Source organism: Hylobates moloch, unplaced genomic scaffold (assembly GCF_009828535.3).
Source record: "Hylobates moloch isolate HMO894 unplaced genomic scaffold, HMol_V3 SCAFFOLD_2, whole genome shotgun sequence".
In the NCBI taxonomy this organism is placed as follows: Eukaryota; Metazoa; Chordata; class Mammalia; order Primates; family Hylobatidae; genus Hylobates; species Hylobates moloch.
Genome location: NW_026652277.1, coordinates 20,467,469 through 20,488,505, shown reverse-complemented (window position 1 = coordinate 20,488,505; position 21,037 = coordinate 20,467,469). Strand labels below are relative to the sequence as shown.

At 38.6% G+C, this 21,037-nt stretch overlaps 1 protein-coding gene across 4 annotated transcripts in view; it reads left to right on the top strand.

Moving 5' to 3' along the window:
- Nucleotides 1-21,037, top strand: part of NEBL (nebulette) — a 400,747-nt gene that overhangs the window by 373,087 nt on the left and 6,623 nt on the right. For all 4 annotated transcript variants that reach the window (XM_032167465.2, XM_032753757.2, XM_032753758.2 and 1 more), the window contains one exon: nt 20,330-20,436. In XM_032167465.2, coding sequence (XP_032023356.1) covers nt 20,330-20,436 — 107 coding nt within the window. The remainder of the gene's footprint in view (nt 1-20,329; nt 20,437-21,037) is intronic.

The following is a 21,037-nucleotide window of genomic DNA, read 5'->3' as shown; positions in this document are numbered from 1 at the left end:
GAATTTCCCTTTCAACTCAAAGTCCATATTGTTGAAATCTCAAAGGCAGGAAATTTTGAGGCTGAGCAACTTAACACCTTGGTGGGTAAAAAGTAATGTGACTGAGGAAATGATGAAGCTGCGAAAGATTTTATAATTGTGTAATTTTTTTTCACTCATTACAGTGAAACACTAATGGGAATAAAATTTATTATATTCTATACCTCTTGAATTATAAAACTGGACTGGCCTTACTTTGGTAGAAATTTATTAAAGGTCTCCTTTCTGTGTAACTAATGAAATCATTATAAACTGGTTGTTTTATTGTGGGTAAAATATACATGAGAAAATCTCTCCCTTTTGTGTCTGTCTGAATTGCTAATGAAGGGTTCAGTGACTTCTGATTACTTTTTTGATAGAGTCTTGCTCTGTTGCCCAGGCTGGAGTGCAGTGGCACAATCTCAGCTCACTACAACTTTCACCTCCTGGGTTCAAGTGATTCTTGTGCCTCAGCCTCCCGAGTAGGGGGGTCTACAGGTGTGTGCCACCACACCTAGCTAATTTTTATATTTTTTATAGAGATGGGCATCTCGTAATGTTGTCCATGCTGGTCTGGAACTCCTGACCTCAAGTGATCCACCCACCTCGGCCTCCCAAGTGCTGGGATCACAGGCGTGAGCCACCGTGCCCGACCTCTGATTACTTTTTTTGGACGTGGGGTCACTGATTTCTCCCCTCAGTGTCCTTCCTGGTTCTGTAGATGCAGAATAATATTGATATTTAAAGAGATAAATAAAACCCAAAGCAAGTACAAGAACTAATGTTGATCAAACTTATTTAATATTACTCAGTTCAGCATATTGGAATTGATGTCTTTCCCAAAGGCAACGTACCAGAGAGTCTTTGTTTCATGAGTGACCCTTGATTTCATGTCTCTCCTCCCCAGCCCATCATTCATTCGTCTAGTCACCACATGTTTACTGAGTTCTGTTTGTGCACCGGCCAAGAGCTTAGATCTGGCAATGCACACAGCAGTAAGCAAAAGAAACATGCATCCGCTGTAAGGGGCTTAGAGGCTAGTGGGGGGACCTTGACATTTAGCAGACACTTACACAAGTAATACATAATGAAGAGCAGAATCAGGCCTGTGAGGGGGTGGAATGAGGGCTGCAATAACAGCGCAGCTGCATCTGGCCTTGATGTCAGGGAAGCCTTCCTTGGGGAGGGGATATTTGATTAGAGATGTGAATGCTGATGGACGTTAACGAGGCTGTGGGGTTTGGGAGAAAAATGTTTCTGACAGGACAGAGCATGCAATATCTGATTGGATAGAAGCATGCATTGGATAGTGCAGAACATTGAGATGTTCAAATGGAAGCATCACACACACAATTAGAATTCAGAAGAGGAGGCCGCACTGGAGGTCAGTTTGGAAATCATCCATCCAAGTCTATGATTTAGGTCCTGAATGAATCTGTGTAGAGATCAGGCATTCGGAGGCCCTCTGCCTGGATGCCTCTACTCCCTCTGCAGCAGCAGACCACACCCACGTGACTTGTCTCTTTGCGTTCTCTCCTCTGAGGCTGTAAAAACCTGCTGCTGTTAGTTAATCACCTCTTTTTCTTAAGCCCACATTCCTTCTCTTTTCTAATTATTTCTAGCAAGAGGACCCTATCCTAAGCCAAACTGAATGAGAAAATGTCTCATTGGAAGAAGGTATAGGCAAATATTCTTGCATTTATACTAGAATTTGAGTAAGAGTAACACATGGATGGGTAAGAGGGAATAATCATATTTTTTTTAAAGGAGGAATTTCATACTCCTTCAAAGATGGGGGGAGATTTTGGACAGCAGTGATGACTCAGTGACTCAAATAATGCCTTGTAAGAAAAAGTTGAGTTTTTTTTTTTTTGAAACGGAGTCTCGCTGTGTCACTCAGGCTGGAGTACAGTAACGTGATCTTGGCTCACTGCAACCTCTGCCTCCCAGGTTCAAATGATTCTCCTGCCTCAGCCTCTTGAGTAGCTGGGATTACAGGTACACGCCGCCACACTTGGCTAATTTTTGTATTTTTAGTAGAGATGGGGTTTTGCCAGGCTGGTCTTGAACTCCTGATCTCAAGTGATCCGCTTGCGTCAGTCTCCCGAAATGCTGGGATTACAGACATGAACGACTGTGCTCGGCCAAAAAATTGACTCTTTGGGGTCATTTATAAATTTCTGTTGTTCTCAGTCCTCTGTTTTGAGGCCAAGATGCTCTGTCTTTAGGGACATTGCCTATTTTTAAAAATAGGTATTGGGGTATGAAGCAAAAGTCAAGATGTACCAATAAGTTTTATAACATAAACACAAGTGACATGTGCCCACAAAAGATCCATATGAATTTGAAAAGATTTTAGGATACATCGGTATATGCTAATTTAATTTAAGTGAAGCAAAGCACATTCTACCAATTGGCACCTGATGTCAGTATTCAAATGATTAGTGACATATATTGCGCCTTATAAGTTCAATACCACCTCTCTGCTTCCCTCTTCCCTGCAGAAATCTCCTTTCTGAGCTTCCCAGTTTGCTAAGCGACAACTACAACTTTCCAGCTACTTAAACCCTTTGGAGTCATCCCTGACTCATGTCTTTCACTCATACCCCACGTCCAGTTCAATGGCAAATCTTGTCAGCTGGACCATGACAAAAATATCCAGAATCTGAGTGCTTGGCCCTACCCTTATGTCAGCCACAGTCATCTCTCATTTGGAGAATCATAGTTGCCTTCTGACTGGTTTGCCTGCTTCTGCTCTGGCCACACCATCTTCCACCCACCTCCTGCTCTGATCTGTTCTCCACCTGACATCTGGAATGATCTTCTTGAAACCCTGGTGACATCATGTCAGTCTTCTATCATTTTATTCTGAATATAACCCAAATTTTCATCATTGTCTACAAGACCCATGTCCAATCTTGGGCCCCGGCCACTGCTCTGAACTAATTTTCTGCCATTCCGAGTATATCTATCCACTCGCACCGTTTCCGGTCCCCTTGCTTTACTCAAACTTTCCAAGAATGCTTCCCCCCGGGGCTTTTGCACACACTGTTCCCCCAGCCTGGAATACTCCTCCCACCCCAGATATTTGCTTAGCTAAGTGCCATTTTTCTTTATGTTTCAGTGGGCCTGCAGCATATTCAGCATTGGAGCCCAAGACTAATTCTGATTCACCCTCTCAAGTGGGACGGTGCTCGGTTAGTTTCTGCTAATGTTGAAATAAATCATATTACAGCTAGAGGCCATAATGGTAGGGTTAATCATGTGAACCCTTGTGTGATGATGAGGATTGATAAAGCAAATGATCCACTTATCAAGAAAACTACAGGAGGATGATTGCTAGGGGAACTTTGTATGGAATTGTTTGGGCTACTGCTTGAAGTGCGCTAATGAGTACATATTTTGAATTGAATGTCCAGTGCTCAGATGGCACCCTCTCTAACTGCTAGAAATAAAATAGCACCCCTTTCCTGACTGACTGTCCCTTTTCTCTGCATTTTTTCCTTCATAGCCCCTGGTACCACTTCAGGTATTATATATTGATTTATTTATTTGGCTCTCTCTGCATGCCCAACAAGATCAGAGATACTGGCTGTTTTGTTGACTGTTGTGTCTCTAGCTCTTAGAATAAGCATTCAGCAACTATTTGGAGAGGGAATAAAATGGCCAAATGAATATTTTAAACACAAGGACCACATGCATAAATATATGTAAGTATAATTATTTTTATAAAATAAAATTCTCTTGGGGAAGGCTTTCAAAAAGATTCTTATATTTTTGATGATGTTTTGATATATTTCAATGACATTAAAGCATAGCTGAAAAAATACTCTAAAGTGGAAACATTCCCAGTATATATATGTACAGAAGGAAAGAAGTCTCCATGATTTCTCAGTGGCTTTGAAATTTAGGGTCCCCTTTGAAATGTGTGCTCTGCTGGGCTCTGGTGAGAAGGTGCTGATTGACTCTATAAAAAGTGGAGTGATGAAAATAGTTAGTGCTTTTAACGGTAACAGTCAATCATATGCATTTGTTTAAATTCTATCCTAGAAATTGAAAAGAATTTTATAATAATACTAGTTAGGGGTAAGATGAAGAAATGTTTATAAATATTTAGAAATGCGATTTTTCTTCTGGATGTTGTTGATTCTTTTAAATTTATTTACTTTTTAAAACAAAGTGTAGTTAAAATTTTTTGGTTCAGGATCATCTTCCCAATACCACTGCTATAATGGACTATTTTAAGGATTGATTTTTCTTTTTTAATGTTTCAATGGATAAATAATAATTGTACATATGCATGAGGTACCAAGGGATGTTTCGATATATACACCATAGAGTGATCAGAACATGGTAATTAGCATATTCATCATCTTGAACATTTATCATTTCTTTGTATTGGGAACATTAAACATCCTTCTTCTAGCTATTTGAAACTATAGAATATATTCTTGTTAACTATAGTCATCCTACAGTGCTATAGAACACTAGAATTTATTCCTCCTGTCTAGCTGTAATTTACATGATAAAATGTGTTATGTCCCAGAAAGACGTCCTTTAATATTTGGTTGTCTCCTTGTGGTCGGGGTGGGGCGTGTGGCAGTGGTGTCCTGTGGTGGCTGGAACCCTGAACTGGAGGACGAGACATTGGACTTCAGTCCCAATGCTCTCATGACTTGGTCCGGGTTATCAAAGAGGTCATTTAACCTTATTAGGCTGAAAGTTTGCATGTGTTGTAAGAATGGTGCAGAACAAGAAGCAGATATTTTATATTTCCTCAGCTAAGTGCCTTAAATAAACTTTTTTTTTTCTCTTCTTTCTATGTGTAAGAATGTGTTTATGTTCTGAAAGGGGTCTGTTTTACTTTATGAATGAAGTACTTGGGCAGTTATGAGAGTCACAGTTTTCGTTCCTTCTTTCGAGTTAGAGGAAGTTCTGATTGTTAGGACAAAGGGTTGAACAATCAACTCATTTCATTAAGGCAAAAGTACAAGGTTTTCATCATTCACATTTGGTTTTCCTGAGCATTAACAGATAAGCCTTCTCCTTTAAGTTTTTATCATCATTTTGGTTGTGTGTTTCCCATGATATTTTCCCATCTTACTTTGATTGTTCAGTATTTTCATTTTCTTATATGATTATTTTGGACTTTCTTTACTCTTCAATCTATTAAATTACCAAAGGGTTTTCATTTTACATCTCTACTGTGTTACTTTGATTTAAGAACAGAGGCTTTTATTTAACCTTTACCCAATTTTGTTTTGATTCATGAATAGTATTACTTGAAATTATCTTTACTGCCTTTTGGTATTAGATTCACTTAACTTATATTTTATTTGACACACAGCTCCTTTGGTGGAAAGGATCCTGATGATTTCAGCTTATTTCACTGTGAGGTTTCCTTTGATCCTTGTGTTTGCCTCTAGTTCATTGCCTGCAACGTGTATCTGCTTCCCGGTATTACTTTGTGTTTCTTTGGTTTTCCTTAACTTGCAGTTTTCTGGTATTGAAAGTATTCGTATGTGCTTGCAATCTCACCCGGTGTTTACCTGCCTCGATTTGAACTTGTATTCAGTTTTGCTTCAGGTATGCTATGTGTTTCTTTTTTCTTCCGGAAAACATAAAGGATATGGGAGTGTGATGGGGAATGAAAAACAGATGCACTTTTCAAAATAGATATTTTCAGCTTTCCAACCTCGTGACCTTTCCCATTTTGCTGTGAGAGAATCTTATGGGGATGCCCTAGTCCTGCCTTAACTGACTGAAAGTAAGTTTCTGAATTTTGTAGCAGTTTAACCCACCCTAGCCAGGCTTTGCTTCCAGCATTTCATCCCATGTAATACATATTCAAGAGTTGCAAGAGATGCTTCAGTACATTCTGGAAAGAACTCTCAGTTTATCATCCATAGCATGTATCCAGAGGGCAGTGGGCCAATTGCCCTGGTGTTTTACTGGTACCCATAACTCCTTCTGCTCAGTCACCAAACATTTATCTAGTATCTCTTGTATGTGTGAGATACTGGGAACACAAAAATAAAAGAAACAGTTATTGTTTTCAGAGAACTCACATTCTGTTAGGTGAACCAGTTGTATAAAACCATTGTGCTCAGGAAAGCGTTGTGATGGAGTATTGCGTAGGGTTAGAAATAGCCAAGTAGAGGCCAGACATGGTAACTTATGCCTGTAATTCCAGCACTTTGGGAGGCCAAGGCAAGCAGGTTACTTGAGGTCAGGAGTTCGAGATTAGCCTGGCCAACATGGCAAAAACCCTTCTCTACTAAAAATACAAAAATCAGCTGGTTGTAATCCCAGCTACTCAGGAGGCTGAGGCATGAGAATCGCTTGAACCCAGGAGGTGGAGTTTGCACTGAGCTGAGGTCACACCACTGCACTCCAACCTGGGTGACAGAGTAAGACCCTGCCTTTAAAAAGTAATAAATAAAAATAAATAAAATAGAGAGAGATAGTCAAGTAGAGAAATGGGAAAGGAATGTTCTAGGCAGAAAAAGGGCAGACGAGAGAGAGCATAGCGCATTGGGAACTTGGTATAGTTCAGCACATTCTTGAGGCTGTGTGTCTAGATGCGCTGAAGAAGTCTGGAACTAGAGCGCAGGCAGTGCTGAATCCCAATCTCTGCAGAGATAGGGCTCAAGGAACATGGTCCCAGCACACTTTCCTTGGATTTTATCCTGTGGGAGACTTAAACGCTATTTAGAGGACCAGTGACCTAGACTTGTAGGTGAGCGGAGTCTCTTCCTTGGAGGTTTAATCCATTCCTGGAGCTTTTCTAAGCATCTGGTCTGCATTGCATTGTTTAGATTTTTACCAAGAAATTGACTCCTGAGGCATCAAGAGACCTTCTCAGTGGTCCGCTAGAGGGCCTAAGGATGTAGAAATAGTATTGATAGATTTTTTTTCCCCCAAATATCGCAACCTCTCTTATTGTGAGCATTTGTTGTTTATGCAGAAGAGCAGAAACACTGAAATTAGATAACCAGAAAAACCTATTAGAAAATACACTCCTAGAAAAGGAAACTTTAGCACACTGTGGGTGGGAATGTAGATGGGTAGAGCCACTGTGGAAAACAGTATGGAAGTTCCTAAAGAAATTAAAAATAGAACTACCATAGAACACAGCAGTTCCTCTTCCGGGTAGATACCCAACCCAAAGTAGATGAAACCACCACCTTGTAAATATATCTGTACTCCCATGTTCATTGCATCTTTAGCATAATGGCCAAGATATGGAAGCAACTTAAATGCCCATCAAAGGATGAGTGGGTAAAGAAAATGTGGTATATATACACATACAATGGAATATTGTTTAGCCTTTAAAAATGAGACCCGGCCATTTGCTATGATATGGGTGGATCTAGAGGATATTATACTAAGTGAAATAAGCCAGACATAGAAAGAAAAATATTGCATGATCCTGCTTATATGTGGAATCTGAAAAAGAAAGGTCAAATTTACAGAGATAGAAGATAAAGCAGTGGTTACAATGGGGTAGGGGGATGGGGAGATGTAACTCAAATGATACAAAGTAGCAGACATGTAAGATAAACACATCTAGAGATGTAACATATAGCATGTGGACTGTAGTTAATAAAATTGTATTAGAGATTTTTGTTAAGTAGATTGTAGCTGCCCTTTGCTCGCGGGCTCTCTCTCTCTCTCTCGCGCGCGCACGCGTGCACACACACACACACACACACACACACACACACACACACGTGCCAGATGGTAGGTATGATAATTTGCTTCACTATAGTAACCATTTTACCACCTATATGTATCCCATAGCATCATGTTGTAAACTTCAAATATACATGAGCTTTATTTAAGAAAAGAAAATACACTCCTGATTTAGAACTATGTATCTTCATTTAAAATAAATTGCTGGTGTTTCTATTTTAGCCACTGCTTCAGTTTTCTGTACTACTGATTGGTGACCCTTCAAGATCACTCCCCAATCCAACTCCTTGCTAGCCTGACTTCTGTGAAGAATGTGCAGTCAGCAAGAGAATTTCAGAATTTCTATTGTACTTCCCAACTATACTTGAGTGTTATTTCCAAACTGAATTTGAGAAGTTGGTTTAAATTTGTCCCAAAAATGCTGTTGTATTTAAATTTGCCCAAAAAAGTGCTATCTTCATTTAAGTTTAGGAAGATATGAAGAATTGATGATTGGAATACTAAATGTCTGTGATGAACCTGGCACGCCTGCAATCCCAGCACTTTGGGAAGCCGAGGTGGGTGCATCACTGGAGTCCAGGAGTTCAAGACCAGCCTGGCCAACATGGTGAGACCTGGTATCTCCTAAAAATACAAAAATGAGCTGAGTGTGGTGGCACGTACCTGTGGTCCCCACTACTTAGGACGCTGAGGCAGGAGAATAACTTGAACCCAGGAGGTAGAGGTTGCAGTAAGCCAAGATTGTGCCACTGCACTCCAGCCTGGGTGACGGAGCAAGACTCTGCCTCAAAAATAAAATAAATAAATTTCTAAGATGAATCTAATCATTAGAAAAATGAATTATTTCTTTATAATGTAAATTCCAATTTGTAGGCTATCACATGATTATATCTTACCATCTAGTCTGTACATCTAGCCTGTGAAAAAACACACATTGTACATTGTAAGCAAGTATTCGTTCATTCTATTACTTCCCTAAGAAAAAGTTCTGGGCTTCTGATTGAATTTGAAGCCCTTAGCGAAACTTGTATTCCTAGTCTCAATAGAAATGGAATGAAAGAAATGTCATACGTTTTCTTTTCTGAGTGTGGAGTTTGGGAAAGGATCAAATACTAATGAATAGCACTTGTTCTAGAATGCACATGTGTCTTTCATCGATTTGCCAAGATTCAGTCAAAGGGTTCCGTATGTGTGTGAAGGAGAAACATCTGACACTTAAAGTAGAAACAATAAAACATTAAAAATATATTTCCTGTGAGGCTGAGTTGATTTGGAAAAAGAGAAGTTTTGATCGTCAGGAAAGACATAAATGTGGCTCTAGCATGTGTGTCAAATGAGAAAACTTTTTGAGAAGAGCTTCGTAAACTGTAAAATGACATGCATGTAAAGGAGAAAATAAATATTTCTGCTTATCGGATGGTTGAACATTAGCAAATGAAATGAAAATAGTCATTTTTGATTTATATAGATTAAAATCAATATCCAAGTTGGATCATAGACTGAACAGATATGCATACTTACCTGTCTGTCTCATGTGCAAAACAGTAGAGTCATAATGTGATCTCCACAGTCACAAATTTCCCTGCTTTTCTCCCACTTTCCATTTCAGCTGGGTGCCCCACATCAAGCCCTAGGCGTGTAGGTTGTGGGGATTGGTTCCTGACTTTAGAGGATCTCTTAACAATTTCCACATGCTGGAAATAATACAGTGGGGAAATAGTGTATAAATTTTCTGCACTTTGCTTGCCCATTATCTGTGGCCCTGGCTCTTTGTCACGTACTTCATTCCTTGTGGCCAGATTTGTTACTTATTACTGCCTGATCTTTCCCCCTAGTATTTCTGATATGCCCATGCTACATTTTTTTTTTTTTTTGTAGTTAGAAACAGGGTCTTGCTCTGTCATCTAGGGGCTGGAGCGCAGTGGCACAATCCTAGCTCACTGCACCTCTAACTCCTGAGGTCAAAGGATGCTCCTGCCTCAGCCTCTGGAATCACTGGGAGGACAGGCATCCTCCACCACGCCTGGCTAGTATTTTTTTGTTTTTTGCAGAGATGGGTCTTGCTTTGTTGCCCAGGCTGGTTTTGAACTCCTGGCCTCAAGTAATTCTCCCATCTCAGCCTCCTGGGTTGCTGGGATTACAGGCATGGAACCACCGTGCCTATATTTTTCATTCTGGTCCTTGATCTTATTCTTGTGCCATACCTGACCCATGTGCGTTAAACTTGTCTACCGTTCTGTCTGTCAAGTTCTTACCTTGCTCCTGCCTAACTGTCCTTACAATTGTGTGCAGTCAACCTGTTGACCTCCGTACCTGGCAGGGAATCTTCATACCTGCCTGTTTGTTCAGACCCACATAGAGAATTTGGGCTCTCTGAGACCCAGACAGTCATTCACATTTACTTTCTCGTATTTCTGTATCTTCAAATCATGTCGGGGACACATTGAGTCAGTTTTATATATGTGTATTTGTTGGACAATATATATGTGCCCATTCAGCAATTTAATCAGCACCAAGATATGTCTATTTATGATATTTAGTGTGGCTTGTCACTTAGGATGTCTAGTGTAAAACTACATATCGGAACTCCTTATGGATCGATGGTATTGTCTAAGGGTCAGTATTAGAATGCATTAGTTCAAGAAAAACCAAAGGCAATGCCATTTTGAGTCTTTAAAAAATGTTACGTGCATTGATCCAGTAAGTATTTCTAGAATATCCTCTGCAGTGGAGTGACAATTTCTTTCATTGTACTCGCGTAATGAATCTTCATATTAAATATTGATTTATACAACATGGGCAGTAGCATTAACTGAGGAAAATTGGGATTTGCTGTGAGCTGACTCTTCAGTCATGGCATAATTTGCATCTACAAGCTAGTCTTAGTGATAGGGATACATGAGTGGAAATAGCATCTCTGTCTACCTGCCAGTTGTATGTTCTGAATTGCTTTTACCTTATCAAAGACCTGCCCAAAGTTATGTAGTTCTTATCAGGAAGCTACATATGTATCTGCACTGTACATTCCTTTCTTTTCTTTTTGTCTTGTTTTGGGGGATAGCTCACATGTGTTCATGTGCACACAGAAATGTACCATATGGATTTTGTGCCATGAGAATAATTATTAAAGGCTCTATAATTTGGGGAAGAAATTATTTTCTTTTCCCTCACCGACAATCCTGCTTATATTTGTGGTTTGAATTATAGTTACAACTTGGAGAGTTTATCCTAAGAGAGCTAAAATGAGAAACGAATCTGAGGGAAAAAAATGGAAGCGGCAATTCGAATCTAAATGTAGAATTAAAAGGGCTAGATCATTCTGAAGTAAAATAGCAGAAATTCTAAAATCTAAAGCTATCTAGTTGTATTTAAACCATATTATGGTTTAGCTCAGTTCTGTCAGAACATTTGCAGACTAATTTTTTTCTAGAGAAAAAGCAGTTGGCTTCAAAATCAAAATGTACTGATTTTCTTGGTTTGTGAGGCTAATTAAGTTTAACTGGTGGAAAATTAAAAATACAACTAATGTTGTGTGTTTTTTCAATATTTAGGAACTGCAGATTCCCCAAAATAATATTTTAGAGAAGTTCTTTTTTTTTTTTTTCTTTTTTGAGGCTGAGTTTCACTCTTGTCACCCCAGGCTGGAGTGCAATGGTGCAATCTCGGCTCACTGCAACCTCTGCCTCCTGGGTTCAAGTTATTCTCCTCAGCCTCCTGAGAAGCTGGGATAACAGCACCCACCACTATGCCCTGCTAATTTTTGTATTTTAGTAGAGGTGTGATTTCACTGTGTTGGCCAGGCTGGTCTCGAACTCCTGACCTCAAATGATCCGCCCGCCTCAGCCTCCCAAAGTGCTGGGATTACAGGCATGAGCCACTGCGCCCAGCGTAGAAGTTCTCATTTGAGACAACTAAGTCAAATGTATCAATGAAATGCTGAAATGTAATGTCTACATGTGTAGTTTAAAAAGTACAAAGTATGTATGTTTCCTTTTGCAGTTCACAGGCAATAAAGAATCTGTAATCCATTAATATTTAAGGAATATTATAAACCTGGTTATTTATATTTAGGGAAGAAAATGGTTAAGAATCTCATGGAATTAATTGTATTTTCAACTAAATCTTTCATATGTTGGTGGCAGCATTGCTTATTCTAATACTGATGATGGGAGGTCTTTTTCAGGCAGTGTTGTACACAATGACTTTGAAGATTGCTAGGTGCCATCATTATTCAGCCATTGTTACTCAGTGGGAATGTGGCTGAAGTCACATGAGGAGACGTGATATTGAACATAGGCTTGAAATTTATCATACAAGATAAGGTGACTAAATATTTGCCCTGGATAAAATAGGTTGGTATTGGCAATGGGAAAAAGAAACAAAAATTAAACAGACACACACACACACTGCACACGCACACACTCTCTCTCTCCCCAGAGACCTGTCAGATGCTAAAATGACTCTTAAAACAAATCTAAAAGTCATTGCTTCAGAAGTGATGCTACTTTATTTGAGTTTGCTTTTCCAAAAGTGGATGAGTTGCTGTCTCTATGATTTCTTCCAGAGATGTTTTAGCATACCTCATCAACCACACACACATAAACTTCTGGTTGGATGTTTACCACACATATACACACAAATTAATGACAAATAGAGTAACCTCTATGAGCCTAACAAGCCTGGCTGGCACATATCCCGTGCATTTAAACTCATTTTTCTTTACCTTTCCCTCTTTCTCACTTCTACTGCCCCAAGCAGGAAGGGTTGACTGCCTCCTTTTCAAATTTCAGATCCAGTCTTCTTACTCCTAGAAGCTTCTCTGCTCAACATGCCATAGTGCTCTTACACTTTTCTGAATTCACGGTGGTTATTTTGAAATTAATCTCACACTGTTTTGTCATTTATTCTGTAATAATTTGGGTTTAGTATAGTCAGGAGTTTGGGTTCTGAAGTCAGATTTTTGGCATTAAATTCTGGCTCCCCCTCATTTCTGATATTTGACCAAATTACTTAATCTGCTAACCTTCAGCTCCTTTGCTGGTGAAAAGAAGATTGTGGTGACAATTGCACCAACTAAAGCATGCGACATGCTAAGCGCAGGGCTAGAACATTGTAAGGAAGCAAACCGAACATCCCAAATTGCCCGAGACTAAGGATGTTCCTGAAAAGCAGAACTTTAAGAGCTAAACTAGTAAAATCTTGAGCTAACGGGGTTGTAAGCATTTTACTTATATTATTAAACTTTTATCGTATGCAGATTCTTTATTCCTAGGGAAGTAGTCTTATGTTACCTCTTTCCCCCACTAACTTTCACAGGGGTATACATCTGAGTGCTTAAATACTTTTATGTGGGTTGCATTTTCTTATAAAGATTTGCAGGTTGCACAATATGAATATGCTTAATGTCAAACACTTAATGATTAAAAGGATACATTTGTGGTATGTATATTTCACCACAATAAATAGATTTGCAATCTTAAAGTAATGATGGCAATAATTGTTTATTACTATAAGTAGTGTATATTACTGTAGTATGGTCAGCAGTAAGCAGGATATAGTATATACTATAAACAGGATATATTATAGGAATAGAAATAAAATTTAGCTGAAACTAGAAAATTGAAACAAAGATAATTTGAGAGTCTAGAAGAAGAGAATTGACTATTAGGATCGTAGCATTGGCTTGAGAGAGGATTTTTGATTTTGCAAATACATTTTAGGCTGTATACTTCCTCCTTCCTCCCAGCTGATGACTGCCAGGTCCTGCTCTGCTCTGCCCCAAGGAAATGGGGTCCGCTCCCCCTCGCCTCGTGGCACTGCCTTTCCCAGGAATGTTGCATGCTAACCTCAAAATTATTCTACAAGGAGCTTTCTCTTGACTTGGATTTCTTCCTGCAGTCCCAGGCTGCTTCCCAAGGCCCAGGTTCAAACATTCGCCTCCACAGATACTGAAAACAAAGCACTGGGGGAAAACAGGGAATTGGGGAATAGCATGTTTAAAATAGAGCCACATATGCCCCTAAATTCCTGTCAAATGGGGGCGAATGAAGCCCGCCAGTTCAGTAGGTCTGCAGTGTGGCTGCTCATTTGAAAAAATAAGACACCAGCCAGGCACAGTGGCTCATTCCTATAATCCCAGCATTTTGGGAGGCCAAGGTGGATGGATGGCTTGAGCCCACGAGTTTGAGACCAGTCTGGGAAACATGGAAAAACCCCATCTCTATGAAAAACACAGAAAAATGAGCTGGGTGTGGGTAGCATGCGCCTGTAGTCCCAGCAACTTGGGAGGCTGTGGTGGAAGGATCGCTTGAACCTGGAGATGGAGGCTGCAGTGAGCTGAGATGGCATCACTGCACTCCAGCCTGGGTGACAGAGGCAGATCCTGTGTCAAAAAAAGAAAAAAAAGAAAAATAAGACACCATTATGCAATTTCCTTTACCGCCACCCTAGATTCTGATGTATTATAATTGGTGTGGGGGACCTGAACGTCATATGCAGTCAGGGTTGAAAACACTGCAAGTAACTGATTCTTCCTCTGTCCTCAGTCCTTAATCTCCTGTCCTTCCTCTCCAGGGTTTGTTGCTCCTGCTGAAACTGCAGATTTAATATATAAAACAGTAATGATTGCTTTTATTTTTAAATGATTCCCAAAGCTTGAGCTTGATTATTTTGTATCATGATGATTAGGCATGTCTTTAAAACTTGGTGGTTTTAACTCAATTATAGAGCACTTCATTTTTATGTTGAAGTCTGTGTGTTCTTAGTTTATTATGCAGTAAGCCCGTTTCTTCGGCAGTTCCCTATTCAGAGCTTATAATTAAGAATCTGCAAAGTAAAATCTAGAGACAATCTGGCTTGCTTCTGTATCCTGCAGGGAAGGAAAAGGGGTTTCTGTAGTGCTAAGAATCCTTTCAGATTAAAAAATAGCATCTTGGTTCAAGATTACATATAAACTTTGTGGATTTAGCTCCCACTGTGGCTTGTGATCACATGTGAATAGGACTTGAGGCTTTGACATGAAACTCTCAGTGACACGTGTAAAAGCAATTTGAGCAGAAAGGTCCACACCATGGCCCTATGTTATAACCAAGCAGCACAGCCACCTTGCTCATGGACTAGACAGGATTTTTTTTTTTTTTTTTGAGATGGAATTATTTTGCTCTTGTCACCCAGGCTGGAGTGAAATGGCACGATCTTGGCTCACTGCAACCTCCTCTTCCCAGGTTCAAGCAATTCTCCTGCCTCAGCCTCCCAAGTAGCTGGGATTACAGGTGGCTGCCACCACGCCCAGCTAATTTTTTGTAATTTTAGTAGAGTTGGGGTTTCACCATGTTGGCCAGGCTGGTCTCAAACTCCTGAGCTCAAGCAGTCTGCCTGCCTCGGCCTTCCAAAGTGCTGGGATTACAGGCGTGAGCCACTGCGCCCAGCCAGGACTAGACAGGATTTAACTAGGATCTAGTTCATTATTTAATACTTAACTTCAAAACTAGCAGCATAATCATACTTTCTCTTTTAGCAATTCCTCTCTGATTGTCTAAATAGGGTTTCTTTGTCCTAAAAAGAAAAACAAAACCTCATTAAGTTATTTGACATACATTAGCTGATAAAACAGTAGTCAAGTGTTAGAAAATATGGCAATAATTGCATTGTATCATAGACTTTTTATTGGGAAATTTCTGAATGGTGATTTTCTCCCTTTTCCTGGATTTTTTCAAAAAGTCAGCCCATAGAAAAAAACCCAAATTATTTTCTCTTTTCACATTACATCTATAGTTAAAGTACTGTTTTTTCTCTTTTTCTTTTTCTTTCTTTTTTTTTTTTCTATTCGGAATTTGGCCAACGACTGTATCTCTGTAGTCATTGAGGGGCCTTCAAAACCTTCACCTTTTCTTTGATGACTTGAAACCTTAACTGTGGCTTCACTACACAAATAATTTTTCTGCTGCCTTCCTGTTCAATCTCTCAGCCTCTGTTGTATTTTGTTCTGTAAAGTGGGAATGGTATCTGTTTTAGATAGTTGTCGCAGTAATTAAATGACGGCATACAAAGCACCATGCACACCAAGGACACTTAATCACATCCTCTTCTTTCATGCACTCTGCGTACATCCCCCACAGTGAACTTCTTTTTGAGTACTCTTCAATGTTTCTTGTGGGTACATTTCTTCCTTTCATTTGCTCTAATCTTTGTGTATTTACGTGTATTTCCTCTTTTTTCCAGTTTCAGATTTGGCAAGCCTCTTAAAATGTTCTTAGCAGGGTGCAGTGGCTCACGCCCATAATCCCAGTGCTTTGGGAGTCTGAGACAAGAGGATTGCTTGAGACTGGGAATTTGAGGCCAGGTTGGGCAATGTAGCAAGATCCTGTCTGTACGGGGAAAAAAAATTAGCTGGGCATGGTGGCATATGTCCAGCTACTTGAGAGGCAGAGGCAGGAGGATCACTTGAGTCCAGAGGCTGAAGTGAGCTGTGATCACACCACTACTCTACAGCCTGGGTGACAGAGTGAGACCCCATCTCAAAAAACACAAACAAACAAACAAAACCCAAACTTTTCTTCCTCCCTTTCATCTTCTCTTTTATGATCTTCACATGTATTCACTTCTTTATCTTGGTTTTATCTCTTTCCATTTTAATAATAAACATTAAACAGAAAATATTAGTATAGCCTATCTGTGGAAGTACTTTATTGTACAGTAGAAGAGACATTTTGTTATTATAAATATTGTAGAATATTCCAAATAGAGCCTGAAATGCTTAGAGCTTTAGTCAGCTTCTAGATCTTTGGTCAATAAATCTTACCAATATCAAGTGAAAGTTGAGTCACACTTCTGTGTATTTTCATTGACTTAGTATAACTAAAACTATTATTTGTGGCTTTAATGTTGTTGACATAAACAACCTGTCAAGCTCAAACTCTTTGGTTAGAAAAGCTGTTGTCCCCCGTTTGTAGCAATGCTGATGGTGTCTGATTACTAGTTTAATAAACAGGGCACTATGCTTTTACTCTTTGATTAAAAAGCCCTAGTTTGTTGCCAAATTAACCTAACATCTTACTTTTTAAAAATCCTTTGATTCCACATGTTCATGGAAGAAATCTCATACATGGAATAGCTATCTTTCAACCAAATTCTCGGTGAACCCAATGTAAAGCCATTGCTTTAGATTTCCTTTTTCCTGTTTTATTTACCTAAGTTTCCCAAAAAGGCATTCCTGTAGCATAACAATAGAAAAGCAGTGTTTATGCCTCTTCTTAAATTGCCGTTTGCTTTTACTAAGTTGATTTCTTTAGGCTTTCAATTATGTTTATCTTTTTTTGTTTTTTTTGAGACAGAGTTTCACTCTGTTGCCCAGGCTGGAGTGCAGTGGCATGATCTCGGTTCATTGCAACCTCTTCCTCCTGGGTTCAAGTGATTCTCCTGCCCCAGCCTCCCGAGTAGCTGGGGTTACAGGCACACGCCACCACGCCCAGCTAATTTTTTGTATTTTTAGTACAGATGGCGGTTTCACCATGTTGGCCGGGCTAGTCTTGAACTCCTGACCTCCAGTGATCTGCCCACCTCAGCCTACCAAAGTGCTGGGATTACAGGCGTGACCCGTCAGTTATGTTTTTTTATAACCCCTATAGGAGTTCCCTAAAAACTCTTTTATTGTACCAAATATAAGGTAGATAACTAGGTTTTATAGTCCTAAAGAAACTTTTTAATAACTAATTCAGCCAGAGGGCAAATGAGAATAATCAATAAAGGCATGAAGATAAACTGCAAGGGCTAGATAGATGGCTTATATTTATTCCAAAGTTGCTTATTCTAAACTCTCTTCCTGGCTCTCTCCAACATGTACACATTTAGGACTAATACATTACTTTCTTTTCTTGCTATATTTGACAGTAGCACAGGTTCCCTTTGAAAGTCAGATATAAGTAAGGAGTAGGCATAAATATACATTTTGTGTGTGTGTGTGTATACATATACATATATATACACATATATATATATACACACACATATGTGTGTATATATATATGTGTGTGTGTGTATATATGTGTGTGTGTGTATATATATATATATATATATAATTTGAGATAGGTTCGCTGTCTCTCACCCAGGCTGGAGTATAGTGGTGAGATCACATGGCAGCCTTGACTCCCAGGTACAAGCAATCCTCCCACCTCAGCCTTCCAAGTAGGTGGGATCACAGGCATGCACCACAACACACAGCTATTTTTTTATTTTTATTTTTTAATAGAGACAGAGTCTTGCTATGTTGCTCAGGCTGGTCTCAAACTTCTGGGCTCAAGCAGTCCTCCTGCTTTGGCCTTCCAAAGTGCTGGGATTACAGATGTGAGCCACCATACCCAGCATACTTATTTTTTGAAAGCCAAAATGAGAGAACATTGTTAAGCAACATTCTTGAATTGTCAGTACTTAACAGGCACTAAGCTGGGACTGTGATGTATAAACTAAGTGAATCTAAATGTATTACAGAGTGTGAGATAGCCTATTTTCCCAACTTTTTCAGTGTCCATTCCTGAAAGTTTTTCCTACACATTTAAAGATGGCTGTGCTTACCTCTATACATCAAAGCTTAAAGTTCATAGTTAAATGGTATCACAATGAATTAGAATTTAATTTTTATAAATTTACAGAGATGTTTATATTTAATCTTTCAAACTTTACAAATAGATTCAAGTAGTAATTAATGAAGCCATGAGTTGTTTAAATGGTTAAAAACCAGTGCAAGACTAGCAGTCTGGGGTATGCAGCCTGAATCATTTAATTGGAAATACCCTGAGTAGCCAGTGCCATTTCGTTAATTGGGTAAAAGGCCAGGTGCCCAAGACCCTCGGTGCTCCAGGAGAGCAATTGTTTTTGTCACCCCTTTTCTTCCTGGCATGCCTTGAACATAGTGGACAGTAATAATTATTGTTACCATTTGTGAAGGCTTACTATGTGCCAGGAAATGCAGTGTGCTCTGTGCACGCATTAACTGATAAATATTTGCTGAGAGCAGAGACAGTGAATGAATCAATGGTCAAGGCTTCCAGATTCTAATACATAGAAAAGCCTCCCTGCTCAGCTAATTAATTGGGCCTGGAGATCTATGGGAATTTCATTCATTTTTCTTCGTGAGTGGATTTTGACAATATCCTTAACTTCTGTTGACATCAAATATTTAAATTTTGTTGATAATGTTAAAAAGTGTTCTTTTCTGAAGTATTTGATATTTAATAATGTTTTAATGACTTTGCAATGTACTATAATTCAAGTGGAGATCTTGGCAGTTTCTCTTTGGTCCCCTATCTGGACATTAAGCATAATTTGTAATAACTTTATAAGATAAATTCACTCAAGAACTATTTTAAAAAATCCACTTTCAATCTACTATAATTATCATCTGGAGAACATATTAAATGATTTATAATTTTCTGATGATTAAACTTCTTTAAAGTATTGATGATCTCACTTATTAGAGTGAATTTTCTACTTATAAAATATTAATTATTAATAACACTCAGAATTAAATCTTATTTCTTTTATTATAAAAACTGTTCTGAATAAATCAACCCATTATAATTACTTTATATACTCAACCTGATTAAACAAAAATGGCAAACTATTATATATTTTATAGCACATATTACTATAAGTTTTACTAATGTAGCATATAAATTATTCAAAAGACAATGAAGGGCATGCTACGAAAATACCCTCATTTATAGCTCATGTTGTTAGTCACAGATAACTTAAACACATTCACAGAGAAACGCACAAGCATATGTCTGCTGATTCTGTGGGATTTTAAAATCTAGCTTCTGTGTTGGCTTCTGTAAAATTCCGAGTTCTTCAAAACAGGAACTAGGCCTTTTGAATGTCATAATTAGTGGTTTGGAGAGCACATACTAAATGAATACTATTTTGATACTTTTTAATATAGAAAAATAATGTTTATGAAATTCTTTAAGGATTTGGTTTCTTAGGCTTTTGTAACATATTTAGCTGACTTAGTCTTGATAAGTCAGCTGAATATCACTTCTTCATAAAATAAAGACTTCATATATTCTAAGTAAATGTTTCTTTAAAGGGTATGGACTTTTTGTTAACTACTGAACAAACGTGTTGCTAAACATACGTTATGTTTGCCATCTTTGTAAAAGTAACATTCAGCTGTATGTCTTGAAATATTGACAGTATCTGTTATATGAGAAATACCCTGTGAAAACATCTATACTCTGTCATTAAATTCCTTTAAAATTCTTATTTTTCTTTTGGAAAATGCCTAAAAGGATCACATGGTCAAATAAAAACATGATTTCATTAAGGGAGTATGAAAAATTTTTGTTTATGTTTTTAACATAGCATCTGCAATAAAGCAACAAGAATATTTAAAGTATATTTAACTGCATGCTAAACTGAGTTTCTTTATGTGTCCCTAATTACTAAGATTTCTACTAATCTAGAGATCACTTATAACTCTGCAACTTAAATTTCACAACACTGAAAAGGCATTTTGTTTCAGAAGCTTCTAGCAGAGCATAACATCACTCTGAGGGCTTGGGATGGGTATTTCAAGGCTAGCTTTAAGGAATCTTTGTGTGTTCGTATGTTTCACATGCAGCACCTGTTCTTCCCGGAGCCTATCAGCAAAGCCATTCCCAAGGCTATGGCTACATGCACCAGACCAGTGTGTCATCCATGAGATCAATGCAGCATTCACCAAATCTAGTAAGTGTCCATTTGATACGTTCCTCCTTATCTGGTCTTCCCATTTCTCCTCAAGCGTGTAAATACATGTGGAATAGAGTTGAATTGAATATTGGGTATTTTCATTTAAAGATAAATGATGATGCGTTGCCATTTATACAACTCTTTTGAAGGAAGCAAAAAACTTACAGAGGTAAACTGTTGAGAAAGGAAGGCATTAATAAGCATTATATAAAACAATAAAACATACAAAGAATCTACCAGTACAGTATCCTAGTTGTTACTTCATGGTTGGTACTAGCCGATTATGATCTTTATTCAGGCCTTAGGAGCACAGGTATTTGTTGGTTGTAAGTTCATCTTAATCAAAATGAACACAAAAGCCTAAATTATGTGGCCAAAATATATCTTCAAATCCCCCATCGGAAATCTTGATGAACCGGTTCATATGTTCAGTGTAAAATTTGGAAGGAGTGTTCAACATTTGTCAGTTATACTTGGCTTCTCATGTGGAAATTTCTTCTACAATCCCTCAACATAGTCTCTTGGTCTTTGCCTCAACACCTAGAAAACTCTTCCACACTGTCTGGTAACTTCAATCGCTCTAAAATTCTTTGGGTCC